At 33.5% G+C, this 25,615-nt stretch overlaps 1 protein-coding gene across 1 annotated transcript; it reads right to left on the bottom strand.

Annotated features, from left to right (window-relative positions):
• Positions 1–23,707: 23,707 nt before the first annotated feature.
• LOC149572351 (uncharacterized) lies at positions 23,708–25,175 on the bottom strand. The gene is made up of 3 exons (XM_089813541.1): positions 24,464–25,175; positions 24,276–24,359; positions 23,708–24,180 (listed from the first exon to the last, which is right to left on the bottom strand). The coding sequence occupies exons 1-3, from the start codon at positions 25,103–25,105 to the stop codon at positions 24,163–24,165; spliced, it is 744 nt and encodes a 247-aa protein (XP_089669667.1). The 5' UTR covers positions 25,106–25,175; the 3' UTR covers positions 23,708–24,162.
• Between the last annotated feature and the right edge of the window lie 440 nt (positions 25,176–25,615).

The following is a 25,615-nucleotide window of genomic DNA, read 5'->3' as shown; positions in this document are numbered from 1 at the left end:
TTTGTGTTTGGATAGATCTGAACATTCTCAAATATTTGTAGATTTGTTTCATTTAATTGATGAAACCCTGTTGTGAATTTTAAATTATCTTTGTATCAAAGCTATCTATGTTTAAGAAATGAAGTTTTTTTAAAACCCTCATTCATTTTTTTTTTAAGTAGATGGGTTGTGGATTAAAAATTGAATTCTTGAATATAATTTCAAATGTTTTTCTTTTCTAGGTTTTTCTATCAGAGTTTATTATCGTGTTTCTATTTTTTTTAAAATTATTTATGGGGGGACACATTTGTTTTGTTTATATAAAACTATATATATAATTTAGGGTGAAACAACCAAACCACAACCCCTTCTCTATATCTGTCGTAGTAGTAGATTGCTCTACATGTAACAAGTACTATTGTTGATACAATAGTACTCTGTTGTGGTCACAATAGTACTACCTACAACAACGACCTTTAATGGTAGGCCTGTAGGCCTTAAAACACATTGTCATTTACTTTTATTTAAAATTTAAAATTTAATTAGTTAAATTTTAAGCTATATAAAAATTTTAATTATTTAAATTTTAAGTTATATAAAATTTTATTTCATGTAAATTTAATTATTAATATATTTTTTATTAGTAGTATGCTTTTAATTATTTAAGTATGTTAATTTGTTAAGTGTTTTCTTTTTAAAAGATATGCTATTAACAATTATATTAATTAATTCAATTATTAATTAATTAATTTACTAATAGGATGTTAGAAGGAAATTGATGAATGAAATTCATGTTATTATTTAATATTATTAAATGATTACTAGTTAATTATATATTAATTGTAGATAGTAGTTTTCCACAATCCATTAGAATTCTTAGTTGTATTTTTTGGGTAGATTGTGTTACAATTTTTGCATCAACGTTTCGGATCACACTCTATGATCCATTATCAGGATGAGAGAGCTGAAGGAAAAAAATAGAAAGATTGCAAACCCAATAAGGATAAAAAGGTGGGGAAAGGAAGGGGGAGTAGATGCACCACAATCAAGAAAAGTTTGAGGTTCAACAATAGGGACAAGGAGGGAAGGGGACCCCAAAAAAGAAGATAAAAATACATCCAACCACAAGAGAGAAAACAACCACCAGAAATAATGACAGATCTACTATTAAAAACCAAAGTGAAAGAAAAAATAAAACAAATGAGGGTGACCCGAAAGGTGAATATGAAGGCTGGAAACAAAATAAAAACACAACAATAGATGAAAATGTACAAATATGCATGATATTTATTATTACATAAAATTATTATATATATAAACAACCTTAAGAAATGCTAACAAAATTCTAAATGAATAATGACCAAATAATATAATAGAAATTATTATTATATAATAATGGTCATTATTATATAATAATAATCAATATTATAAACTAGTAATCATTACTATATTATAATAAAGGAAATAATGGTAATAGACTAAAACGACACTAGAAAGGGACTATGAGACAATAACGACATGGATACAACATAAGAACGCTTAAGAGTGCTTTTATGTGTGTGTGTTTAACAAGGACACGTGCGTAAACACCATAGAACAAATTTGACCCACACACACACACAGAAATAAAAAGAAATAAAATGAAAAGAAAATGAAAATAATTATTAAATGAATGAATAACTAAAGAAATTTTTTTACAAAAATAATAATAAATAAATTATAACAATAATAATAATAACAATAATAGTAAAATAAATAAATAGATAATATAAATTTTTAAAAAATAAAAATAAATAAATAAATAATTTAGAAGCTGAAAATATGAAAAGCAAAAGATAAAATAAAACTATAAGAATAAAACTAAGTGAAAACTGGAACGAAAAAATGGGGGGGAGAGCAGGAGAGGTAGAGCGGAGGATGATGAGAGAGAGGGAGAGAGAGAGAGAGAGCATTAGGGGTGGCAAGAAAAGTTTCTGATAGATGATAACAGGGGTTGCCATGAGTGGCTAAGAAATAACCCTTCATCACGATTAAGATTACGCGGGTGGTTGCCAATGGCAATGGCCTCTTTGATTTTTCGCCTAAAGAAATTGTCTTCCTGGCATAAGACTTGTGTCTTCTCTAGGCAAATGTGGTGTTTAGTGGTTGAGGAGTGCTCAGCTAGGGTTGACTTGGCAACTCGATCGTGTTGTATGTCAGCCCCATGTTCCTTTAATCGAGTTTTGATAGCGTGCCTCGTTTCCTCTATATAGGGAACACCACATGAACATTCAATCTTGTAGACTCCAAATTGCAAAAGGGTATCTTTTGAGTCTTTCAGAGAGCGGATATGGTGTTTGATCAACGAGAAGGGTTTGAACGTACTATGAATGCCTTTATTGGCAAGAATTTTGGCAATCTTATGGGAGATACCATTGATGAAGGGCAGCGAGACCCTATGTGAGTGAGAGATTTTGGGGGGTTTGGATTGAGAAAGAAGAAATATTTTGGTGTCTTTGATAGCCTTCGTAATTTTCCTTCTCGAATACCCATTCATTTGGAAGATGTGGCACAGATGTGAGAGCTCAAGGTCTAGGTGTTTATCATCACAAATACAAAAGGCTCTCAGGATGAGTGTCTTAAGAACACCAAATTTTTGACTAGGGTGGTGGTGTGAAGACGAATGGAGGTACAAATCTGTGTGGGTGGATTTACGAAAGACACAACGGCCTATGGATCCATCCGGATTCTTGATGAGTAAGATGTCTAGAAAAGGGAGTTGGTTGTCTGCCTCAATCTCTAAAGTGAAGGAAATGCAAGTCGAGATGCTATTGAGATGGGTGAGGAAGTCTTGGACTTTGTCCCGGCCATGGGGCCAACAGATGTTAGTGTCGTCTACATATCTTTTCCACCAACTAGGTTTGAGGGGAAAAGAATGGAGTGTGATTTCTTGAAAATGTTCCATGTATAGGTTTGCAATGATGGGAGAAAGTGGCAAGCCCATGGCAACACCATCTACTTTCTCGTAGATGGTGTCTTGGAAAGAGAAAAATGTGGATCTGAGGCATAATTTGACTAATGTTGCAATTTCTTCATTAGTCTTCTGCTTGACAATCTCCAAGGAATCTTGTATCGGAACTTTAGTAAAGAGGGAGACAACATCAAAACTCACAAGGAGGTCCGAAATAGCAAGAGTTTTATCCTTGATGAACTCAACAAAATGGGATGAGTCCTTAATGGAAGAAAGAGAGCTGCCAACTAATGGTGAAAGAAGTTTAGAAAGGAATGAGGCAAGAGGATAAGTAGGGGATCCAATGGTGTCAACAATGGGTCTGAGAGGAACCCCTGTTTTATGAATTTTTGGAGCACCATAAATACGTGGAGTTATTTCTTTAGAAGTGATGAGACATTTTTTGGTCTCAATGTCGAAAGATGAGCCAGATATTGTTGTCTTGACCTTCTTAGAAATTTTGGAGCAAGGGTTGTAGGGTAGGATTTTATAAGTGCTACTATCCGAAAGGAGAAGCAGCATTTTGGAAACGTAGTCTTGATGGTTCATGATGACCATGGCATTCCCTTTGTCTACCTGAGTAATGACAAGGTCTTTGTTCCTAAGAAATTCAATAAATGCTGATCGTTCAGAGCTAGGAATGTTGTTTCTCGGAGGTTTGGCATGCCTCAATGCCACTACACAGTCTTGACGGACTTCTTCTGCGACATCCGTAGGAAGCGAGTGCACAAGATTCTCGATTCCAATGAGAAAATCTAACCGAGGAACGATCTTTGGAGAAATTGCAAATCCAAGACCCAGTTTGAGAAAATTGAAAGCTTGGGGACTTAATCGTGTGTTGGAGAGATTAATGACTAGTTTTCTCTCCTAGTCTTGGATGTACGATGATCCCCACGTCTCGTGAAAAGAGATGGGTTGGGTGTCACGAGAAATGTGAAGATGATCAGAACACGCAAGAACACTGTGGCACGATGACCCAAAAGAGATGGTGGGAGAAACAGTCAGTGGCGGGGTGTTGCTGAGAAGACAAGCAATGGGTTGGGGCTGCACATCCATAAGGGGAGGTGATGGGATGGCACCCAATTGGGAAGGCATCGAGGAGAGTAAGATCGGAGAGCCTGGCACGGAGGAAGGCGAAACAGGATCCCGAGGCATAACTTGGACATAAGAAAAAGAAATGCAGTTATTAGAGACGTGACTGGAAGGAGAACACTGACAGGAGGAGTAATTGAGACGTGTACCTGCAAGTTGACCGTTGGAGGAAGAACGTTACTAGGTTGAAGATAGCTTGCGACTAGTTCCACAATGTGAGAGCCGCCGTGTAGGAGGGCAAGTCTGAGCTGTGCCATGCTTCTGCGTGATGGAGGGTGTGTTGTGACGATGCTTGGTGGGGTTTGTAGCCGATGCCAACATCCATGATTGGAGTGGCTCTACGCAGGGGTGGTGAGGATTCTCCATGTTGATGGTGGTGGAACCATGAGAGGTGGTCTGCAACCTAACTGCATGTTGGCCAATCCTCTATCTACCGGTGGTTGGTGAAAACATGGGCTGTACCAAATGTTGGATAGGGTCAAGAGTGCAAGAGCCTGGTGAAAGATTGGAAGCTTGAGCAAGATCGTGCGACAGGGAAAACCTCTGGTGTGGTGTAGGACGCGAAGAATAATCCAACGAAGGAAGAGAGTGCGATCTGGGATAATGTGAAGCAGGCAGGAGTGAGTGAGGAGAAACACATGGAGAGGCAGCTGCAGCATCAGGGAGACGATTCGCGATAAGTTTCCTATGCAAGGAGTCAAACTTCTTCCTCTATCTACTAATACAGATCTATTGTCGACCTATTGCTCTGGCATGGGAAGAGATGGCATATTTGTACATTTTCATCTATTGTTGTGTTTTTATTTTGTTTCCAGCCTTCATATTCACCTTTTGGGTCACCCTCATTTGTTTTATTTTTTCTTTCACTTTGGTTTATAATAGTAGATCTGTCATTATTTCTGGTGGTTGTTTTCTCTCTTGTGGTTGGATGTATTTTTATCTTCTTTTTTGGGGTCCCCTTCCCTCCTTGTCCCTATTGTTGAACCTCAAACTTTTCTTGATTGTGGTGCACCTACTCCCCCTTCCTTTTCCCACCTTTTTATCCTTGTTGGGTCTGCAATCTTTCTACTTTTTTCCTTCAGCTCTCTCATCCTGATGATGGATCATAGAGTGTGATCCGAAACATTGATGCAAAAATTGTAACACAATCTACCCAGAAAACACAGCTAAGTATATATTAATTATTATTTAAATTTATGATCCTTATAGAGACTTTGGTTTTTTGTGTATTAGTGATAATTGGGTGATCAAATTTAAAAGTGAATATGGGTTCAATTATATGGGGATTTTATGGGTATTTTATGAACTTTATCAAATCAAAAACTTCCATCAAAAACTTTCAATGAAATGAAATCTCAAACCTTACTGTAAACTTAAACTGTGTATTTTAAAAATCAAACAAAACTATAAAACTACAATACCTATTGTATGTTTTCTTGTATGTCGAGTTTGGGGCTGACTTATCTGTTGACCAATTTTAGGATGTCTACCAAAGGCTAGGAGCATACTATTTTTTGATGATGTCATGTTTCATTATAAGTAAGTACTTGATTTTTTATCATTCCTGTTAGGACGATTGTGTGAGTACATTTGTGATTTTTATCAGTGATGCCTTTTTAGTAATTTTTCAGTTGCTTGCTTAAGGATTGAAGAGTATTTATGGCTATATAAGACTTTCTTCTTTTATTGAAGCCTAAGATAGGTTATCTCTATGTGATATTGGGAAGTGGCTTGCAATGGAGGCTAAGGTCCTAAAGAGGCTGACGGGTAACCCATTGTAGATTATTTTACTAAGTGATAACACTATATTAAATGAGAGTAAAATAAACTAATAATAGTCTTTGTCTTTCCTCACCCATGCCTTGAGTGCTAGTATAGACTAAGATGGGAGTAGAGAGGATGCTTGGTTTTGACCTTGATTAGTTAGTATGCCATGTCAGTGTGAAAGGATACTAGTGCCGCATAGAGTCACTAGGGGGCCAGAGTATTAAGACTACCCAAGTAACCTTAGAGTTGGTTCATGCAATGACACTTGCCCACTTGCATAGTAGATTCATTGCATGTCTTTGTTTGCCTCTGGGTTTAGATGTCACTTGTGTCTTGGTACCCTAAGTTGGATTGATTTTTGGTTTTCCCTTGACCTATATATTACTTTTGACTTTTGGGATTTTTATCCTATTTGGGACTTGAGACTATCTCCTTGGTGTAGTGGAAGTGGACCCTTTTCGAGTTACCACAAGGTCGGGTGGTAGTGCTTTTTCCTTTTACCATTGAGATTCGCCAGCTCATTGTCATCGCTAGAGTTTCGTGTTCTGCATTTTCTTTCATTCTATCTTTGTGTACTATGATGGATGGTTATACCTATTTTATGTACTTTTTTTCATGGATATTAAAGAGATGATGCAATCTATTTTATGATGAATATTCTTTCAGCCTTTCCTACCCTGTGACCTGTATAGTCGATGATTGTACATTTCGATTATTGCCAAGTGGCATTCAGGGTAATTGTATATTATTTAAATTGATTTGAACTTGTAGTTAATCTTTAATATAGATGTGTTATATATATTGGTTTTAGTATTAATTAGACTTGAATGTGATTTGACATCATGGGACCCCTAAGAATTGTAATTTGTTTTGTGGTATATGTTTATGTGTATGTTATTGCTTCTGCTATTTTATATTTGTAGTTGTTATGTTATTTTCTTTATAATAAAAAAATGTTTGGAAAACTTAGTTAAACCATAGGTTAATTTATTTTAGGTTCCTTGGTGGGGTGTTACATTTTGAGTGCTTCCTTTCAAAATCTATTTAGCCTGTATTTCATATTGTTTTAATCATGATTGGTACATTTTATAAAATAATTAAAATGATTTGGATGCTATTTCACACTTGTATACATGTCGACTCAAATTAAACCACTATTCTAGCATGATCATGTATTGATATTACAAGGTGTTCCTTGTCTTTGCTTCTCCTTTTTGTATGCATATCTTCTGCATATAGTTTTATCTATATTTCATAACAAGAAACCATCTTCCGGAGCTCTCATTTTGGTGCATGACTGTTAGTGCAATAAAACTAGCAAGATTTTTTTTCTTATTCCTACCTTAAAGGAAAGTTATTTTTTGCAACTTTTTTTAGATCTTTGATTTATGGATAAACTTGCACTTGCTTAGTTTGTAAGCTAAATAAGGAATATTTATGTTATTTCAATTTTATTCTATTTTTCCTCCACTTTTTTCTTTGTGGAAGTCTATATATTGTAATTCTATTCATATATAAATTAGTAAGAAAGATTTTATTGTTATTATTATTGTTTTATTTTTTCCTCTTTTACTCCATGTTTGTTCTTTCTTTTCTAGCTAGATCTAATGTTTGAAAGTTAGCTAAATTTCATATGCTAATAAAGTACAAAATTTTACATGGTATTAGAGCTCATGGTTGCTAGAAAGGAGAATAAATTTATTTGTTGCAGGTAATGAAGAAATTTAGATCTTTTAAACAATGAAATTTTCAGCCTTTGCTAGTTTGATACTATATTGTTATTTCAAATGGAAGCCAAAAATTCTTCTTCATCTTAGAAGTAGAAACTTGCATCAAATGGTAATGGCAACAAAGGCTGATCCAAATTTTTTTGGTCCATCACAAACAGGCTCGAATCATACTCTTTTTTCATGGGTCTTTCTTGAGTCATCTTCTTCTTAGTGACACACCATTTCAGTGGACTTATCATGCCTTTCATTTCAATTTTTTGGAGGGTTTTCTATTGTTTGTGTTGATGCTTTCTTGGTTCCACAGTTGATTGTTTTTGTAGACAAATGATAACTGTATTTTCAACTACCAATTTGTTTTTTCATGGTTGAGTAGTGTCATTAAGGTCATTCATATAGATTCATGTGTCATCTACATCCTTGATTGATAGACTTTTTGCCTTTTTTTTCCATCTATTTATTGTTTGGGGGCTCTAATGCAGATTATTGTCTATGTATCTTCAATTAACAGATTTTTTTTCTTGTTTCTCATCTGCTCATTGTTCGAGTCGCTTCAATGGAGGAACTCATTAAAATTGACTCCGATCATCCTAGTTTCAAAGGAGATTCTTCATTCAACACTACGACAATTATCATTTGATAGTCGCCTACACTTTTTCTTGTGTCTATGACAATGCTTTTCTACTACATATTTTGAGGAAAGGTATTTATTCCTACTAAGTTTTCTCTCTTCCTCTTTAACTTATTTATGATTTTGTCTCCTTAGTTATGCTTAAGGGGGGTTGTTAGTGCAATAAAACTAGCAAGATTTGTTTTATTATTCCAACCTTCCAAGAAAGATATTTTTTTGCAACTTGTTTTATTCTTGATTTTTAGATAAACTTGCACTTGCTTAGTTTGTAAGCTCAAGAATATTTCTATTTCTCAATTCATTCCACTTTTCCTCGACTTTTGCCTTTGAGGAAGTCTATATATTGTAATTCTATTCATATGTAAATCAATAAGAAATATCTTATTATTCTTATTCTTGTTCTATTTTTTCCTCTTTTACTTCATGTTTGTTCATTCTTTTCTAGCTAGATCTAATGTTTGAAAATTAGATAAAATTTCAGATGCTAATAAAACACCAAATTTTACACAGACGGTTGCAAAACATTGTGCATAATAACGATATTTGATTGAACAACCTTTACAATTATTTCAATCAATACATTCTCTTTCTATAATGTGCATTCATTTTCTTCATCTTATGGCGACATCTTACTATTCAACATTTCAAAAGCTCCCACTTTGGTGCATGGGTATAGATCACCGACTTATCCTTTCCATTTGCATATGCCCGAGAGTTTCTGTAGTATTTTCTAACACATCCATTTTGTGCATTTCTTGTGGTCATCGAGCTTTCCATGCTCTGATTGTTGCCCATATATTAATTGTAATTTTGGGTTCGACATTGACTCATAGATTTCCATCCGCTAAATAACAACTTCCAAAATGTTTCACATGCTTGTCAGTGTTTAGCATTTAATCAAATAGTTCATATACCGCGCTTTGTGACTCCTCTAACCTATTTTTCTTAGAGGCATTTGACAAACATGTGGCACATAAGGTCTGACACCATATGCTTTGCATGAGCATTGCATAAAATCTTCCATCATGGCATATGTTTTGAGAACTGGAAATTCCTTTGAGGAATTCTTGATTAAATTTTCAAATCTTTGAGCCATTCCCTCAAACTTAGACATTCCGTCCAGTTTGATATCGGTAGTATATTGGTGTATGAGGGAAATTGGACATAATCACATGCTCGAAAGCTAAATCAACTCCCAAGATGCCAAATCCATGCAGACCAACATATGGAAATCACCATCATCTCTCTTGATCTTGTTAAGAATATCAAATCTCTCATTTTGTCAAAGTGCTCCCAGTTCATTTTCATCTTCAAAAAGATTCATAAAATCATTGCACAAACATGTAATATTTTTCTGTAAAAATGATGTTTGTTGATACACTATCCATTCAAATTCTTCTCAAGTATCTTTTGGATGTGCAGGCACTCATGCAACACATTCAAGCCCAACAAGTTGACATTTACATGAGACAATCTTACATACAATTCGTATGCATGCACAATGTATCTGTGTAATGAATCCTTCATGGCATGGCCGCATTTTGAGATAAAGATAATCTTACAATCAATTCACATGCATGCACAATGTATCTCTGTAATGACTCCTTAATGGGATGGCAATGTTTTGAGACAAAGATGTCTCTTAGCGAACCCAACGCTTTTTCTCTCCCCTTACGGATCCTATGGTCGCATTTTGCAACCAAGTCTCTTACAGTCGGCAAGAGAAGAATCATCCAATGAGAGGAATCCCCAGATCATTGTGTGATGCATGGTGTATTGCAAGGTCGGGCTTGGAGGATGGTGCAAAGGTGGTGGACTTTCATTCAGTTAAGTATAATACGACCTCCAAGATGACCCATAAAATTTACTCGAGTACAGTCGTCAATTGATTTATCAATCATGAGCCCCACTCTATTTTAACAATCACATTCTTATAATGTTTTCCATTTGCATTTAGGATTTTACATGATGCGGCTATACATTCCATGAGATTCAAGTTTCTTTGAGAAATTCTACAAGACACTTACACATCGTTTAATTTAACTCCTTCAAATTCCTATGCATTTCTCAATTCCCGTAGCTGCCCATTGTGTTTTCTTGAAAGTGTTCAGAGGGTAGTCATCTAATGGGAAAAAGAGTTGAAGAAAGTTAGGATTAGGATAGACTTTTTGTAAAAGTAGGATTCTAACTTTCTAATTTGTTAGAAAGTTAGAAGCAGGGCAATTTTTAATCTAAAAGTTAGAATTTGGTTCTTAATTCTTTTGACCGCACTTTTTCATTTTGACTTCTAACTTTCAAAGATTTTTGGAACTTTCTAACTTCTAACTTTTGAACAACTATTGACCAACAACTCTGTTTCTGAAAAATATGAAACATAGAATAAATTTGGGAGCTAGCCAAGAGGATTTGGGATCATGACAAGACTAAGAAATGGAAAAATGATAAGACTATTTTAAAGCTTGAAGTTTTATTACTCTTTCTTTCTTTTGACCCAAATGGTGGATTGTCTTTGAAATTAGTGCGGGGTAAATACCTGAACAACAAACAGCCAAAAATTTCCAATATTATATATTTTTGAGACAAATTTGTAAACTCAAGGCACACATGTTGCAAGATCCCTCTTTTGAATCTATGAAAGAGTGCATAAGTCTACCAGTTATGTGAATATATGATGACATTTTACATGTCTTAGATAGTAAAATACTTCTTTACAAATTGTATTTGGCTTATGATCAATATTTAATTAATTTGTCTTATTGTGGAAGGACTGATAAAAAATAAAGAACACATCACAATATAACAGAAAATAGAGTCTTAAAAATAGAGCATAGCAAATAGACAGAGCAAAACAAAGTAGCAGTGATGAACACTATAACTGCAACTTTATTCATTAAACACTATAAACTTTTTTGTTACATCATGATACAAGGAGGATGCATATTTATAGTCATTTATGGAGAGCTCTAGAAATTTCTAATAGACTACGGTGGGAACAATCTGGAGATTATCTTGCACAAATATTTCAGGAAGTTTCCAGATTGTCTATTAAATGCTCACCTACTGAACAAAGATAAACATTACTTTAACACTCCCCTATAATGTTTATTTGGAGAGGATAGGAATTTCTTTGAGTTGTAATAGATCTCTAAGTTTGGAAAACTTGACAATAGACAATGCTTTTTGTAAATATATCAACAACTTGATCTTCTATTCCACAAAATTGTAGCTCAACTTCTTGATTTTCAATTAGATCTTGGAAAAAATGATGATGCACTTCTATATGCTTGAACCTTGCAAGATATACTAGATTCTTTGCTAGCTTGATAGTACTTTGGTTGATACAAAATATTGTAGTTCGTGAGCCTTGTGGATGGTGCAATTCTTCAAGTAATCGTTTAAGCCACAATGCTTGTTGAGATGCCTTTGATGAAATAATATATTCAGCTTTAGTAGATGAAAGTGACACCGTTGATTTCTTCTTGCTACTACATGAAATCAGTCTTGATCTAAGATGGAAGATATATCCTAAAGTTGACTTTCTATCATCAATGTCACCTGCATAATCAGAATCTATATATCCAACTAAAGTAGGCTCTCCTCCATATTTGTATTCAATGCTTAGTTGGTAAGTGCACGTAATGTATCTTGATATTATTTTGGCTGCTTTTCAATGTTCAATGTGTGGATCTACTATGTACCTGGATACAATACCAACCGCATATGCAATATCTGGTCTAGTTATGGTAAGATACAAAAGATTTCCAACAAGTTTCCTATACAATTTTCCATCCACCTTCCTTTGAGTAGAGTTAGCAGTCAACTTTAATCCTAGTTCACATGGTGTTTTAGATGGTTTACAATCACTCATATTCAGTTTCTTAAGAACATCAAGAGCATACTTAGTTTGAGAAAGCATGATCCTTACTTCTTCTTTCCATACTTGCATACCCAAAAAATAGTGCATTAGTCCTAAATTAGTTATTTCGAAAACTTGTTTGAGTTGATCCTTTGTTATCTCAATATTATGTGTGTTATCTCCTGTAATAATCAAGTCATCCGTGTACAATACAATAATAACAACTTTATCATCACTATATTTTACATACACATCTGGGTCAACTTTTGCTTCTTTTAAATCCCTCATCTAGAAAATACTTATTTATTTTTTAGTACCATGCCCTTGGTGCTTTCTTAAGTCCATATAGTGGTTTTCTTAATCTACACACCAAATTATGTTCTTCACCATATTTGATAAACCTTGGTGGTTGTTGCGCGTAAATTTCTTCCTTTAAATAACCATGCAAAAATGCACTTTTTACATCCATTTGAAAAAAAATTCAACCAAACTTTGCAGCTAAAGCAAGTCTATACTTTCTATTTGTGAGAAGCCTTTAGCTACTAACCTTGCTTTGTATTTTTCAATAGCTCCATTTGATGTGAACTTGGTTCTATAGGTCCACTTGCAACCAACCACATTTTTTCCTTCTGGAAGTGTTGTTAATTCCCATGTTCAATTTTTTTTCAAAGAGTTGTATTCTTCTTGCATGGTTGCTTCCCATTCATCTTTTTCTTTTTCTTATTTATATGTGCTTGGAGTGTCAACCTGCATCACTTTAGTCATAAGAGCATACTTAGCAAATATATTTCTAGGACCCTCTTGATAAATTTCTTGGATACTTCTAAATTTTCTTGAATTTTCGTTATCACTTTCACTTGATTCTTTAACTTGAGTCTCTTCCCCTGTAGTAGTTTGCACACCTTGACTTTGACCATTGGTGGACTTTTCTTCATCAATCAAAATTGGAAAGAAAGATAATGTTGGGGAGTTATCATTCTTAACATTATCATCAAACCATACATTTCTTTTAATATAAATTTCATTTGTTTTGGGATTGTATAAGGGTAAAAGCACAAACCTATGTCACCCTTTTGTAAAGGAAAAGGCTAACAAAAGTATAATTGTTCATCTTTAATGACATAAATCTGGTGTTATTATTTAGAATTTGAAAATTAAGTAAACTAATGAAATGTGTAGAAATGGTTAAAGTTTAAGATTATAATTTTGCTCTCCATGATTTACCTTGAGGGAAACTTTCCACATGTTGTTTTCCCATTGCACATCCTTCACATACCTTGGGACTTAATGATATCTTTGGAAGCCCATGCACCATTTGTAATCTCTCCATAAGCTTGAGACTTTGAAAGTTGACATGCCCCAATGCTCATGACATAACCAACTCATATCGTCGTATTGGAAAATAGCACACATATGTTTATCTCCACATTTAGAAGTAAATTCTTGAAACTTATATAATCCATTCTCCATTTTACCAATTGTAATAACTCTATAATTATCATTGACATCCTTGATTAAGCACTTATCATTGTGGAATTCTATTTTATGTCCTTGACTTACAATTTGAGATACTAAAATTCGATGTGTTTTTAATTCGGGGACTAACTTCACATTTTTTAACAAACCATTATCAACTTTGACAGTACCAGTTCCTTTAACTTCTAAAGCACTATTATCTCCTAAATGTATTTTCTCTTTAGTATTTTCACTTATTGATTCAAATTGTTCCTCATTATCAGACATGTGTTGTGTAGCACTAGAATCAATAACCCAATCATCTCTAAAAGTATTGTTTTCTTTAAGTGCAACACAAAATGCATTTCTTTTAAAATCACCAAATTTGGGAGAATTATTTATCTTCTTCTCTATATCTCTTTCCTTCTTGAAACATTAATTTCCTTTATGACCCATTTTGCCACAATAATTACATTTCCATTTATTTCTATTATGATCTATAGATGAAGTACCTTTATTTTCATACTTCAAATTTCTTTCTTTAAATTGATTATCTTGTGACTTCTTATAATATTGTTTTCCTTTCATTACGAATGCTTGAGATTCACCATCAAATGATTCTTTTTCTTCAACTTGTCTTTTCTCTTCCTGAACTAACTTAGCACACAATTCTTGAGATTTAATACTTTTTAATTCATCCACAGTATCTAAACCCCTCATGACTGATTGATAAGATCCCAGAAGACTTTGTAATATAATTTTCACAATATCTCTATCATCTATATCTTTTCCAAGAGAAGCAAGCTCATTCTTCTTTTCCTTTAACTTACTTAAATGTGGGACTATCTCTTGTGAGCTTGATAATTTCATATCATATAACTCAATAGTGAGAGATAAAATCCACACATCCCCTAAATTTTGATATAGATCCTTCAAAATCTCCCACACTTTGACTCCACTTCTCTCATTACAAACTACTGAAAATACCTCTTCTGAGAGTGTAAGCTTAATTAGTTTTATTGTCTTCTTGTCCCTTTTATCCCAATTATCTTGATCCTTTCCTGGATTTGTAGGACTTTGTTCACTACCAGTCACAATATCATAACAATTTGAAGAGTTAAAGTGATTTCAATATGATATATCCAATCATAATAATTTTTCCAATTTAATTTAACTATAGACAAAGTCACACCAAGTGATTCCATAGTCAAATTCTCTCCTTTTTGGATGAGAATGAAAGAAATTTCAAAAATCTTTGATGCCCAAATTCAAATTGAAAAGTTCTCACCGAATTTTGAAAGATTCCTTCCCCTTGCTGTAGTTTTTTTCCTTTGATGTAGTTTTCTTTTGCCCCAAAACAAATTTCTGCTCATTCCTTGGTTACAACTTACAAGTGTAAAGATTCAGACACAAAAAACACATATATTCACAGCCCGGAAACTAAGAGTGCTCTAATACCATGTGGAAGGACTGATAAAAAAAATATAGAACACAGCACAATATAACAGAAAATAGAGTCTTAAAAACAAAGCATAGTAAATAGACAGAGCAAAACAGAGCAGCAGTGATGAACACTATAATTGCAACTTTATTCATTAAACAATATTAAAAAAATTGTTACATCATGATACAAGGAGAACGCATATGTATAGTCATTTATGGAGAGCTCTAGAAATTTCTAATAGACTAGGGTGGGAACAATCTGGAGATTATCGTGCACAGATATTTCAGGAAGTTCCAAAATTGTATATTAAATGCTCACCTACTAAGTAAAGATAAACATTACTTTAATACTTATGGTCAATATTTGATTAAATTACAACAAAAAATGAATTTCACTCCGCAAAACATTTGGAGTATGGAGAAGCAAATCCATTTTGCAATATTCTACAGTTATGCATGTGCTTGTCATATCAGAATTATGAAATTTGACATGATTATTCTTCCAATTCTGTAATTTCATTTTTCAAAAACATATGAGCAACCATATCCTTAATGCTTCTCTATGTTTGGATTCAACGAATTACCATCGCTGCTAAAGATTTTATAGGTGACATTTTACTGAAAGTCACTAAATCATTGTAATGGCTTCAAATATAAATCGTAGTATTCTTCACTATTTTAATTGTTGTTCTTCACTTAGAAAAGGGTAATGATCTGCAGCTAAGTATCGCTGATCAAGTGCTTCCCTCTTGCAACAAACAAATAGATAGGGAAATTGATTAGCAATCACCAACAAAATGAACATACATAAACATTATTACAAATCAAAAACAAAATAGTGCCCTACAAATGATAGTACAATTACCTCTCGCCACTCTTTCACATACATTAGCTACAATATTTCAAATGCAACAAATGCTCTTGTACATAATAAGCTTTGAGAAGGCACAATGTCCACCGAAGAAAGGTAGACAACATGTCACAACCCACTATCTTATCCCCAGATTTTATTGGTGTAATTATTTTGTCTTAGGAAATCTCTATACGTGGGATTTATTGAGAAAATAGTTATTAAGTTAATAATGTTGTAGAAGATTAGGGGCCCAACAACACCAACTTTCTTAGCAACCATATTATAACCATCTCCTCCCTTATTCATTGGTTGGGAAATCCTTCAAAAGTTTCCCCTCTTCCTTCCTATGGGAAGCGCATCCAAAGGCCGAACACCATTCTCCTTCTGGCGATCTTATCTTGCAAAGGAGATGTTTTTTAGCCTAATTCGGGGAGAAAGAGACTTGCGGACGCAGATGTCGAGTGTGGTGGCTGCTGTGGGAAAACATTGATCGAACCAGGTGCCCTTTCTTAATGTTAAAATATTTATTGAGTGAAGCAACATTATGTAACGACAAGTCTTGGATAGCGGTCACAAGGGAAGGGCGAAAGGAGCTCAAAAGGAGGAACCAAAACATGGGTAGATTGGGAATCCTCTCCATTAGCACTCCAATTACAATCCAGGTTCTCTAATCTCTTTTCAATACTAAAACAATGTAATTTTCTTGTTCTTAGAAAATGCCACAAACTTGTGAATGAAATAGATTTGTGGAAAATATACTGTGATTAATAATTTCTTTATTGACAAGCATAGATTGAAGTTATTTTCCTTCATTTTGTTGGGAAGTCAGAACACTGTGGTGCCTAAAGTACGTTACCTTAGAAAGAAATTATTTCTATACTACATTTTTGTATTCTTTATTGAGTTGGAGATGCTCTATATTTAGTATGCTTTCTTTTGTGTTCTACCAACTAAAGAAAATTAATACTTTTGAAGGAAATGCGCATGCATACGATATCGTCTTGAGTTAGTCTCTTCCAAATCTAACACCTAAATCATTGACTGGAAGTTACGTCTAGCTGTGTCCGTTGACAAATAAGGTAGTTATCCATACAAATAATGGCAAAGGAATTTGTGTTTGAAATTAGGTTCATTTTACCCTCTCTACAACTAAGCCCAACTCTATTAACAACAACCAATGGACAAAGTTGCTATTATCTTAGATGTTGATAACACATGTTGTCTGTACCGTCGATAAGGAGAAGAAAATGGTCTAAAATAAATCTTCCAAATTTTCCTCTACCAATGCCATCATTGATATATATTGGACCACTGATAATGTGGCCATTAGCCTTGGCACCAAAATAGTGAATGAGCTTAATCTCATGTTTCAAATATCTGAACATCCCACGGGAAATATTTCAGTTATGGAATGTACCATTGAAGGATATCATAGATAAATGGTATCCTGAGTTGATACCTCAGAAGTGCTCTTAGCAACTTCCCTAAAATTGGAATGTAACGTGCAGACAAAACGATTGATTAGAGATGGGTTATATCTAAAAATGAGGTGAATGAAAAACATGAAAAAACATTTTTTGAAAGATTGAAGTTAGCATAGACACTCAACCTATATAGCATGCCACTGTGAATGTGAATTCAGGATTCAAATGATAGTAGTAGGTAATAGTGCTCTAACCTTCGATGATAAAGTTTAAAGTATTTTCTTAATTGTAAAGGTTACGTATGAATTTGTGGCGTTCAATGTGTATCTTTTCAAATTTATGCATATGAATAATTACCAATCTCTTTGAATTAGGAAAGATAAGCGGTTCTATGAAAAAATGATTCTATTCAGAATGGGTAAGTAATGAACTCCACTTCTCTAGAATGTGTCGCAAGACTCTATACAATGAATGTTTTCATTAATGTGGATTGAATAAAGATTGCGTAGAACTAGTTTGGGATTGATTTACTAGAAGAGCTTATCCTTGTATATTTATAGCATCATGATATATATAATCTAGTCAAGTAACTAGATACTGATGTCTTTGAGCTCATAGAAACTGGTGGCATACTTAAATTCTTGGAAAGGAGCTACAAGTTCAATGAGGTTAGTCGCAAGACTCTATTCGATGAATTTTCTCATTAATATGGATTGAGTTAAGATTGTGTAGAACTAGTTTGAGATTGATTAACTAAAAGAGCTTACCCTTGTATATTTATGTCTTCATGATATATAAAACCTAACCAAGCAACTAGAGACTGATGTTTTTGAGCTCATAGAAATTGGTGGCATACTTATTTAAATTCTTGGAATGGAGCTGCAGATTCAATGTTTGTGAGGTTTGTCGCAAGACTCTATTCAATAAATTTTCTCATTAATGTGGATTGAGTTAAGATTGCATAAACCTAGTTTGGGATTGATTAACTAGAAGAGCTTATCCTTTTATATTTATGGCATCATGATATATATAGCCTAGTCAAGAAACTAGATACTGATGTCTTTGAGCTCATAGAAACTGGTGGCATACTTGGAAAGGAGCTACAAGTTCAATGTTTGTGAGGTTATGCTTTTGGAATTGTGTATTTTTGTCTGTTGGTAGTATTACCTGAATCGCTTACTCAGTATGATAGAAGGAAGATTAAAACTAAATTTCTTTAATTGTTTGAATTGATCAAAAACAATAGTGATAGGCTTGCTATTGATTGTCATTGAGAAAATAATTGAATAATGATGTATTTTCCACCATCAACAATCTAGAATTTGTTGAAATAGAATAGTTTGAATTCAGTTCATCAGTAGTTGATATAAATTCTGAAACTATTCCACCACTGTAATTGATGTTTTTCTCTTAAAGGAAATTGTTACTTGTACTCTAGTAAAAATTGAATTAATTTTATGCAGAGAGAATAGGGAGATATTTAGTGTTTGACCACATTAGCTTAAAATGTTAAAGAATATATGATTTCTTGTATGGTTTTGCATAAGAAATTAGTATATAAGCTTAGAATATTGTATATAAATCAAGTTGATTCAATCTACTGAACGATAAATATTTAAGAATAGATAGTGAATGGGACAATTTGAGATCAAATTAGCTGTCAAAACTTAGCTGGCTTGAAATTCTGATCATTGTGTGATTAGATGGAACCTGAATTACCTTGTGGAAAAAATGTATGGTTAATCTTACAACCACTTCATGTTCCAGCAAGAATTTTAATTTGTGTACTTAAAAATTGATAATGAGAAAGGAACAATTGATATTATTGGGATTGATTCTCAAAATGATAGGTACCTTAAATTGAAGACAACTTTTGAAATGCCCATGTGTAGATAATGCATTTGGATTTTAGATTTCCTTATCGTTGGATGTTCCTTGCACTTCATTGTGAAATATGGTGGTTTTTATGATTTGAAATGTAATTTGGAAAAATGAAAGAATGTTTCTTATGTTTCTTTATCAGATGGACATGATTTCTTTTAACCACACATTTCTATTACCTCTCTTAGTTTTACCTGTTTAGACTTCCTAGTTGTCGAGCTGGGTATCTTTCATGTTAGAAAAGATTTTGGGAAAGCTTAATAGCTTTGTGTTAGGGTGGTAAAACACTCCTACAATTTTCTTTCCCTTACAATTCTTAGACAGGTTCTAGAGCTTTTGTCAAAAAGGTCGATATAATCAGTTCATCTTGGTATTCTAGTAATTGAATTATTTATCTTTTTGATTGCTCAAGCATATATGTATATGTATTGTTTCTATTAAGTTTAATAAAAAATAAATCAACTACTGTTGACTGGTCAATATTACAATGGCTTCAACTCTCCTTGAATTCCGCATATTATGAGAATTACTAATATGACATTGATTTTGCAAGAACATGACCTTTAAACAAAAACTTCTCACTCCCCATCTCTCCAGCCCTCAATATATAATAAAATCCATATTTCGAAGCCATTGTTCTCAATCGACTTTTATAAAACTAGGACAACTCCAATTACTCCAATACTTTGTATTAGCAAAGTCTAACCCTTTTCTTCCATGCATTTCTAGCTCCATAATGAGTTCCACCTATCATACAATGCACAGCCAAACATATTCTAAGGTAAATTTTATTTTTGAAAATTTAAACTGCTTCAACTTTGTTTCACTCTCATATAAATGCATTCAAAGTTAAGACTGTGTTTTACTTCTCATACCATACAATCTCACAACAAAGCCTTTTGTATAATGTTTTGTATAATGTTTTGCAAATTGTTCCTCCCTGACAGACATATACCACTACATAATCCTTCACTAGAAACAAACAAAACAATCTCTCTAATTGTGATATTGTTATCAAGATTTAACTATGTGATTTTGAGTCAAAATCATTGACCGATGTTTCATGAGTAGTGATTCAACATGAATCCATCTCTCATGAGAATAAATGGAATACTTAGTACTCATTGGATCTAGGTGATGCTCATAGGGGTGAAGCACCGAGACTTCTCGAGAGGTCACCAATTCCAATACTATTCCAGCCTGAGCACGCTTAACCATAGAGTTTTCCTCCATGGTTAAACCCAATGCTTGCAACCCCATTTGCAAAACCTTCACCAAGTATTGTGCCTTATGATCCATTCATTAGAAAGCCCCTTAAGCTCATCAATTGATAAGTAGGAGATAATCTCCTACTTATCAATCCTTCCAGTTGTTCGGCCATAACAACTAGCAGTCGAAGCCAAAGAGATTTCAGCAAATATAAATACACAACTTTTAAAAACTATCATTATTAATAATGCATTGTACAATTCATGTGTGAGGATTCTCAATACTAGGGACATGCTCTAGCAAATATGTGAAACAATTTTAACAGATTGTCACAAGCTAAAACATAACCTGAAAGTTCTTTTTTGTCTACTAAATGAAGCCTTTGGTTAATCAGTTTTATGTTGACATCCTCCAGATGTTATTTTTTTGCAGACTTACCAGATTTAATTGTGGTTCCTGAGATGAACCATTTTCTACCATGCTAAATCATTTTTTTATAATCTTGAAATTGGTGTATTCTATGCAATCACATCAAATAGTGCCATTTAACCTATGCTTCCACTAAGGTGTCATACTATCCCGAACAATGAGAGTTCTATGTAGCATTCTATCATCTACTACTAATGTTAATATGGCACAAACTGGGACGCTTTGCACCACTTATTATAATATGAATCTAAAATGTAAATTGAATAGATTCATACAATAGAGATTAACTCAACATAAATTAAGTAGCACACACTAACAGAACTAATAGCTGCAAGTCTCAGCTAAAACCTTCAAATAATCAAAAATTGATTCGCTTTTACAAAAGAAAAGACTTCAAACAATCAAAATTAATTCGCTTTAAAAGAAAAAAGAGCTCTGTGAGAGCTTGAGTCTCTGCCTTCTGCTATTAGTAATTCATATGTAGAAATGAAGATCGAGTTGCTCAATAATTGGTAAGAAAAGATGTGTAGTCAAATTTTCAAATATATTTTGAACATAGACTCTCATAAATTTTGGGTGTGGTAGCAATAGAAATCTAATAATATTGTATAATGCAGTTGGAAAAATTTATAACTAATTTATTAATATTTTTATTAAATAAACATGATTTATAATAAGACTTGTAATAATATAAATCATTATAAATCATCTCATAGGTCAAATATAGATCAAACATTTAAATCTTATAAAAAATAAAAAATAAAATGATGTTAAGTTTTTGGTTGTGAAAAAGATAAAACTAAGACATAAATATTACATAGAAAATGACCAATCTTACAAATATGATCTCTTGTCATTTTTTTGTTTTTAGTATACTTCTGCCATCAAAGGGAAAAATCTATTCAACTAGTCTATAGAAACATTTTATAAGAATGAATATTAGTAAATTTTAAAGAGTTGTCTAATAATCATTTATGTAAGTAATGTTGTAATTATTTTTTAAAATAAATAAAATTTAATTATGATATATAATAGATTAAAATCAAATAATTTTTATTTAATATCGGCTAGTAGATTTGTTAAATTTAAATAAAAATTATACATAATTTTTTTAAAATATTTTATTTTAATTTTATATATATATATATATATATATATATATATATATATATATTGATGAATAGTCATTTTCTATTAACAAATAATATACTAGTTACAGTTCACAAAGAATCAAGAAGCAATCTACTCAGATTTTAAAACTCCAATTTATTATAAATCGATGACATTGAAAATAGCAAAGATTTTAAGAAAAAATCAATTATAGCTGACAGTAATATGGACATATCAAATCAACTTGCACTCCATGTGTCTAAATAGGAAAAAACATGAGATGATAAGCTTAAACGTTGCAGATTTGAAACATCACAAGTTTCTTGACATTTGCAGAGATAAACCTACTTTCCATGATCTCAAGACACTTAAAACAGAAAAGAATGACACTTAAAACAGAAAAGAATTAACAGTTGGGCATTATAGTAATTCAACATCTACTTCGATGATGGTTTTATCTTTTGATTATTTTAGAGAAAAATTCCTCTAGTAGAGAGGGCTATGCATGCAGCAATTTTATAGTTTATCTTTGCGTTCAGGCTTTTTCTCGATATGGTCATATTGAGTGAAGGTTTTCACTAATGTCTTGATTAACATGCTTTCGCTTGTTTTGAAAAAGTTGAAATTTGATTTATCAATGTTTCTTTTATTTTTATTTGATTGAAACTTGTCATACTTTTTCTAAAGAGATCTAGGAATTTGATGCAAATTTATGAGATCCTTTTCTTGTGAATTACACTGAAACCCTCTCTTTTGTACCTCTTCTGTGGTGAGACAAATTCATGTTTAAAAACAGAGGCAAAAATCCTTGATGGCCCCAACTTGCAAAAACATTGCACTGCCCAGAACTAACAAATTGTGCGAGAGAATCTACAACAATCCTTGTGCACAATCTGTGTATTGACAACAATTGCAGTGCTATTGGTATCCCCTATCTATGTTGCAATTTTTGTCTACAACACCTTTTGTTCCCATACTTATATTGCGTATAAATAAATAGTACAAATTTAGAGCTCTATTGTAAGGGATTTTACCACCTACTATAGGATTATTCCACTTAAGTTTGTCTCTCCTTAAATTTTCTTGGCTTCAAATTGCACTTGCCTGGATAGCAGTAGCCTGCATCGCACATGTAGAGGACAAAAGTTTTTTTTCGGAAGAAGTTCCTTCAAACAATACCCAAGTTGTGGAAAGACCCTTTGGTGACTTATTTTCTGGGCATTGTACTGATATTTGGTAAATGCTCTGATTCTGTAATTCTATGAATCATAGGTGTTATGATTTACTTCAAGGGCAAGGGCTCTGGTTCAAGCTTGGGATAGACCACAAAAGTTTGAAGTGCAAATCACAAATATTTTGGAAGAATTAATGCAGAAGTATCTAGATTTAAGGAGATCTAGAAGTTTCCATGAATTTCTATCTTTTTTGCGAGTTTATAAAATAATTGAACTCCTACAAAAATTAGTGCCAGCCAATAGAAAATTACAAATTAATGAGTAAAAATACATTTTAAAAATAAAGAGCCTCAAACTTCAGAATCTAGAATTGTTTTGATCACAAAAATTAATTGGTGAGTGCAAAGGAAAACATTAGTTCCTGCGTATGACTAATAAAATTGCCCTATTTATCTACATGACAAACAATATCTTGAAGGCCTATAGCATGTGTTGAAATAATTAGATTTAAAAGATATAAAAACTTTCTATTTTCTGAAAGATAATCTCCACAATCAATCGAATACATTGAATTAACATAGATCTATCCAGTCTTAACTATAAATCATAGCAAATAGCAAATATTATAAGAAGTAAATATCAAATTAATATGGATAAATGATTGAATCTCGAATGAATACCAACAGATAAAGACTGAGAAATATTTATGAACTCCTTGCCATTGAGGTTCAATAATACGAACAACACATTTATATAAAAGCTGTTTCTTGTTCAAACTGACTCTAATCAGCCAATACTTTGCAAGCTATATTTGCAATTCCAAGCATAGCTGGAACAGCAGAGTAGGGGCTATGGGGCAACAGTTGAAAAGATTTACTTGAAAGAAAAAGCATAATATTAAATCCTTTAATGTGGGCAAACTACACTACTGTACCATATTTCTGTAACTGTAAGTAAAGTAGCTAACTGTGTGGAACCCATAAGCTCTTCAGGTTTTAGTCTTTCATTCCTATGCTACCAAGAAATAATCGAAGATTTCTGTCATTTTTCAAGGATCATTCGTAAAATTCCCAAAATTAAACGATTGAAAAACACTTGAGCACTGTAAACTCTGCAACATCAGCCACAAGACATTCATCTCCTCATTCTACAACAGATGCCTGCAAGACCACATTAAAACTTAATAAGAAACGAGTGCACGAACCGGATCATAAATGGCATCTCCCCTAATCAAGATATTCAAAGTTTACTTCACCTTCATTGAAACAGAAAACTCAGCTCCAAAAACATCATTCAACACAGTTGTGGAAATCAAAGATGCCTCAAGAATCTCAAGTGCCTGTAAAATGTCAGTACCATGACACAATATTTGATTAAACCTATTCCATTCGTAACAACAATGAATCCACCCCCAACAACATTTGAATTAACTGAAACCCTGACCTTGTTGCGATCAACAATTGCATTCCGCTCCTGAAGCTCAGTCAAGTCTTTGATGTTGAGCTGATTGAGCAACATTATGCTTGTGATCGTTGAGCTCCCTGTTATTTTCAGGTCATCAGTTATTATAAATGTTAGCATTTCCTTCACATAACCGCTGTTCCCTTGACCTGCAGTTTGATTGCTGCTTCCTCCGGTACCCTGATTGACATTGGTATTCTGACGTGGCTGAACGATGCGGTTTATAACCTGTCCGCAGATGCATCTATCTCCGCTGCTGCTGCTGATATTGTGGGTGCCTCCACTGTGCGAAACATAGGAGCAGACGTAATAATTTCCTCCTTCAATCCTAAGGGAGTTGTTGGAGTAGGTGGTTATGAATTTGGGGTCAAGCAGCTGGGATTTATCACTGCCCATAAATTGAGAGGGCAGTTTTTCCATGCTATCATACAGATTTGAGACAGAGCCAATTCTTGTAGCAGACTCGGATTCATTAAGCAATTTGAGGGCAGCGCCGATGGGCATAGAAAGAAAACTGAAGAGGAAATCAACAAAATCCTTATCTGCCTCGGCATAAACAATACGTTGAGTTTTAGTATTTATGAGAAAGCGCACATTCATGGCTTCAGAGCTTTTGTCTGCCATTTAACGAAGGTAAGAAACCCCAAGAAAGAGAAACTTGACAAAGATGACTATGAGCTAGGAACTTCGGCACAGAGCTACTTAATCTTAAGATGATGGATTTAATAGCAGTAATGAATGCATTGGTTTGGCGCCCAAATTAGATGGCGGGAGATTAGGCTTTTGGTACAACGGCGTACAAGTCCTTATATCAGTTGTAAGCGTCAGTCTGTTTAAAGCGAAGGCCACTTGTTCGCATGTCGTAACTCTCCTCTCTTTCCGAGAAGACGTTAATCTGCTTATGGCGAATACCACTTGTTTGCTCTTTTCGAGAAGGGGTTAGCCGCGCTTTTCTGCCGAGGAAGATATTGCAATCTCGAGAGTCATGGTATCTCTTCATATTTGTCGTTGTAAAGTAACTCGCCTCCCCATATTTCCAAAAAAGTGAAAATTAAAAACACCCCTCCCAACAAATAATGAGTAGGCTAGCATTATTTATTTATTGGAATGCTTCTTTCATACGCAATTTTAATG

Source organism: Cupressus sempervirens, chromosome 2 (assembly GCF_028749045.1).
Source record: "Cupressus sempervirens isolate cs-2001-9-10 chromosome 2, ASM2874904v1, whole genome shotgun sequence".
NCBI lineage: Eukaryota > Viridiplantae > Streptophyta > Pinopsida > Cupressales > Cupressaceae > Cupressus > Cupressus sempervirens.
The sequence above is the reverse complement of the archived record's forward strand: the minus strand, read 5'-3'. Positions and strand labels throughout refer to the sequence as shown.

Coding starts and splice junctions, on each gene's coding strand:
- LOC149572351 (XM_089813541.1), bottom strand. CDS start 25,105: ATGGCAGACAAAAGCTCTGAAGCCATGAATGTGCGCTTTCTCATAAAT. Junction 24,360..24,463: donor CAATTGTTGATCGCAACAAG/GTCAGGGTTTCA, acceptor GACATTTTACAG/GCACTTGAGATTCTTGAGGC.